Raw genomic sequence first — 4,789 nt, 5'->3', positions numbered from 1 at the left:
GTCTCAAAACAAGATCAAAAAGACTTTTTGGCCGGATATAAGTGGTTAGATGGACAGTTTTTACAGTTTTTGGCTGATATAAGGTTTTAAAACTTGGTAAGATTACATTTTTTGCAGTGTGGTTTTGTATTTTCCAGAGCATTACAACAAATACTGCTGTGTGAGAGTGTCACTGTGATTTTTCCAGATTACGTTGCCTATGCGCGTCTTCAAGCTGATGGGCGTCGAAACTGTGATCCTGACGAACGCAGCTGGAGGCCTGAACCAGGACTTCAAAGTGGGCGACATCATGATCATCAAGGACCACGTCAACATGCCCGGGTTTGCTGGAAACAACCCGCTGGCTGGACCCAACGACGACAGGTAGGTGGAGGTGAGGGGCGGGTCAGGAGCAGATGTTTTTTGGGGGGTGGTTTGAATTTCCAGTATGTGATGAGTTCAGCTCTTTCAATTCTTTCCTCCTCCAACAGATTTGATCTTGTTTACATGCACACATTGCAGCTTTTTCTACACATAGCTGCCATTCCTCGGCTCTGCAGAGAAACAATAACCATCTGATGGCCTCGCTAACAAAGACGCTTTATTTCCAGATGCAGCAAGCTGCAGACTGTACACAACACTGCCACTCTTAGCTTAGAGCAGAGCATAATATCAAGGTTTAACTGAAAAAAAAAAGCTTTTGATTTCTCTACAAGCAGAGTATCCAGAGTCTTTGCTAATCGTACCACAACCTGAGCCAACTGGGGAGTTTCTGTATTTGAGTCACAGTTGTGTACATGGATTCCCCTGAGTGACTGCAACGTTTCCTCTCGCCTTCAGGTTCGGCGTCCGTTTTCCCTGCATGTCCGACGCCTACGACCGCGAGTTGCAGCAGCTGGCGCACGAAGTGGCGACAGAGCTGGGCTACAGCGACTTCCTGCGTGAGGGGGTGTACTGCGTCCTCGGGGGTCCCTCCTTTGAAACCATCGCTGAGTGTCGCATGCTGCACCGCTTAGGGGGCGACGCTGTTGGTAAAGGACTAACACACACATGCAGGGATCCAAAACTAGAATAACACCTGCACATTATTTATTTTTATCTTTTACTAATGGAGACTCCAGATTTAATATTTTCTGTAAATAGTACACGTGTAAAGTAGTGTTGTAGTACTCAAGACCACTTTTTGGCTTTCTGATTTGACAGAATTTGTTCTCAGCCTCAGATGTTGAGAACTCAGGATTTTGTTTAAAGACCACAACTGTGAAAATATCACTAAACTGCCAAAATATTGTCCCATTTATTTGTTAACATCTTTGCTTTCATTGGATGTTCAGATTCAAATCAAAACATGTCTCATAGCTAATTATGGATTTTTGTTGCCGCTGTTTCACATCCCCTTTCACTCACATGTGGCACGCCCAGGAAAATGAATAGTGGTTGTCTGGGAACGGTCTTGGTCTTGGTTCCTACTTGGTCTCAGCCCCTAAAATTCTTGGTCTTCTGATACACTCTGGTCTTGATCTTGACTCATTCCTGGTTTCTACTTGGTCTCAGCCCCTAAAAGTCTTGGTCTTGTCTAGGTTCTGATACACTCTGGTCTTGATGTTCTGACACACTCTGGTCTTGATCTTGACTCATTCTTGGTCTTGACTTGGTCCAGCCCCTAAAAGTCTTGATCTTATCTAGGTTCTGATACACTCTGGTCTTGGTCTTTACTCATTCTTGGTCTTGACTTGGTCTCAGCCCATAAAAGTCTTGGTCTTGTCTAGGTTCTGATACACTCTGGTCTTGGTCTTGACTCATTCTTGGTCTCCACTTGGTCTCAGCCCCCAATGGGCTTGGTCTTGTCTCAGTTTCGATACACTCTGGTCTTGGTCTCTACTTGGTCCAGCTCCTAAAAGTCTTGGTCTTGTCTAGGTTCTGATACACTCTGGTCTTGGTCTTGGTCTCTACTTGGTCCAGCTCCTAAAAGTCTTGGTCTTGTCTAGGTTCTGATGCACTCTGGTCTTGGTCTTCGTCTCTACTTGGTCCAGCTCCTAGAAGTCTCGATCTTGTCTAGGTTCTGATACACTCTGGTCTTGGTCTTGGTCTCTACTTGGTCCAGCTCCTAGAAGTCTTGATCTTGTCTAGGTTCTGATACACTCTGGTCTTGGTCTTGGTCTCTACTTGGTCCAGCTCCTAAAAGTCTTGGTCTTGTCTAGGTTCTGATACACTCTGGTCTTGGTCTTCGTCTCTACTTGGTCCAGCTCCTAGAAGTCTCGATCTTGTCTAGGTTCTGATACACTCTGGTCTTGGTCTCTACTTGGTCCAGCTCCTAGAAGTCTTGATCTTGTCTAGGTTCTGATACACTCTGGTCTTGGTCTCTACTTGGTCCAGCTCCTAAAAGTCTTGGTCTTGTCTAGGTTCTGATACACTCTGGTCTTGGTCTTTACTTGGTCCAGCTCCTAAAAGTCTTGGTCTTGTCTAGGTTCTGATACACTCTGGTCTTGGTCTCTACTTGGTCCAGCTCCTAAAGTCTTGGTCTTGTCTAAGTTCTGATACACTCTGGTCTTGGTCTCGACTCATTCTTGGTCTTGACTTGGTCCAGCCCCCAATAGTCTTGGTCTTGTCTCAGTTTCGATGCACTCTGGTCTTGGTCTCTACTTGGTCCAGCTCCTAAAAGTCTTGGTCTTGTCTAGGTTCTGATAGACTCTGGTCCTGGTCTGGACTACAACACTGGTGTAAAGTTTAACAAACACGTTCTCAGCAGTAGGGTTGATACATAATAATGGATTTGCCGTCATACCTGCCTGAGTAACAGATTTCAAAAAAATGTCCCAACATGTCCTCCTCCAGGTTGTGACATGAACCAAATTACCAACATTAAACCCAAACACGTATGCAGTCTCCAGAACAATCAAGCTAACGCCTAACAGGAAATGAGTCACAGGACTTCGAAAAAACCCTCTTTAGTGTTGTGTTGTAATTGAATTTACAGACAGACATGAGGAACAAAAAACGTTTGAATCACAAACTCTGGTATTTTTTTCATTCAGAGCAAAAATGAGCTGAAACAGATGACATGTTATGACACGCTAGTTTGGGGAAAGCATTGCACTAAACATGACTCATCCTTCTAAATAACGGAGTCATTTAAATCGTACTTACTGTCTAACTTTAAACTAAATAATATTGTTTTCTGCAGGATTGAGGCAATTAGTCAACAAAATGTTGTCAAACTTAACCAGCTCATGTTACAAAGAATAAGAGTCAGAAACACCAAAGCAGGCAATTAGTTTAAGCATGCATGTTCCAGAGAGGCAAAGCAGAAAACAGGATCTGTAGTTTGGGTTTTCATTAACAAGCTTCAGCTCGCTGATGTCTTTTAAAAACAGTTTTTACAGATTTGATCCTTACATGGTGAAGAGTTTCAGATCCTTAGGGCCACAATTATAAGATGTTTTTCTTCATGTGTGCAAACCTGTTCAGTTTTAAATGCTGCTGCTGCAAAGTTTATGAAAAGTATTATTCTATAAGAATGATTTAGTGTGTTTTTTTTTTTTAAAGGAGGTAAAAAAGGAGAACTGGAGAGTTAATCAGAAACTACTACTCCTGGATTCCACTTAAACACAACCCAACGTTTTAGTCAGACACTTTCCCAGACAAGCTATTTATTTATTTATTCAGCTGCTGTTAAAGAAAGGAGGGAACTCTGAGTCGATGCAGAGGAACTGGGAGTGACTGACAGCGAAGGGTGAGTGGAAAAATACAGGCAGGCAGGAATTAACAAGCAGAGAATTTAAAATTATTATAGAATCTCAGAAATAATGACGTGTTCCRCTGTGAATATGAGATTTGCAGATCATTGCATAAAGTTTGACCTAAAAGAGAACCAACTTTCCCACAAACATCAAAGTCAAACGGTTTTCCTCAGGACTCCTCAGGGCTGATGTTTTATCTGTGTCTTTGTGCAGGGATGAGCACGGTGCACGAGGTGATCGTCGCCCGCCACGCCGGCATGCGTTGCTTCGCCATGTCTCTGATCACCAACCGGTCGGTGATGGATTACGACAGCCAGGAGCGGGCCAACCACGAGGAAGTCCTGGAGACCAGCGGGCAGCGGTCCAAGCAAATGGAGAAGCTGGTGACCACCATGTTGGACCGGCTGGACAACAACAARAACAACTCCTTCTGAACGCCGCCTCGCACCTGGTCCGAGGATTCCCAAAACGCTTTTTTACACAAATAAAGTGTCGGCGTTTAAAAACAACACGGTCAGTACGAAAAAAAATAGACAACCGTTTTACTGCCGGTTACTTTCAGTGTAGTTTAACGATCTTTAAAGCTAGTCTACATTTTTAAACAATCTTTTATACACTCCTCTTTTTAGAGTTGTACAGATGTTTTAAACTTTTTGAACAAGAGTTTTTTAACASATTCCTGCTGTCCTGCTCTGTACTCAGCTGACTAAAATCATTCTGCAATGTTTTAACTTAAACTTCAACATATTTATTCCACATTCCCTTCAAAGTACAAATTGATTTTCACTTTATTCTGCAGGGGACCAACTCACTGCGCTCAAGTGTAGAAATGTGTAAAATATTCTAAATTATTTATATGAAATGTATTTAAGTGGTCTTTTGAAAATGTTGTTTTGTTTGAAAAAAAAAGAGGAAGAAAAGCTCTTCTGCACAGGATTGTTAGTAATGAATGTAAATGTCCTCAAAATGTTTCGTCACTGGGATCATTGGTGGTTGTTGTTTTTATTGGTACTTTGATCTAAATTCTGCAAAAGGGGATCTAGTTTTTTAATAAATTGCACAGAATCAAA

At 42.5% G+C, this 4,789-nt stretch overlaps 1 protein-coding gene across 1 annotated transcript in view; it reads left to right on the top strand.

The window, feature by feature from the left end:
• The window catches only part of pnp5b (purine nucleoside phosphorylase 5b), a 10,491-nt gene extending 5,702 nt beyond the window's left edge, over positions 1-4,789 (top strand). The window contains exons 4-6 of the mRNA XM_014013044.1: positions 188-363; positions 820-1,010; positions 3,933-4,789. Coding sequence (XP_013868498.1) covers positions 188-363; positions 820-1,010; positions 3,933-4,153 — 588 coding nt within the window. The 3' untranslated portion in view covers positions 4,154-4,789. The remainder of the gene's footprint in view (positions 1-187; positions 364-819; positions 1,011-3,932) is intronic.

The sequence above is a fragment of the Austrofundulus limnaeus genome, unplaced genomic scaffold, assembly GCF_001266775.1.
Source record: "Austrofundulus limnaeus strain Quisiro unplaced genomic scaffold, Austrofundulus_limnaeus-1.0 Scaffold97, whole genome shotgun sequence".
Classification (NCBI taxonomy): Eukaryota; Metazoa; Chordata; class Actinopteri; order Cyprinodontiformes; family Rivulidae; genus Austrofundulus; species Austrofundulus limnaeus.
The sequence above is the reverse complement of the archived record's forward strand: the minus strand, read 5'-3'. Positions and strand labels throughout refer to the sequence as shown.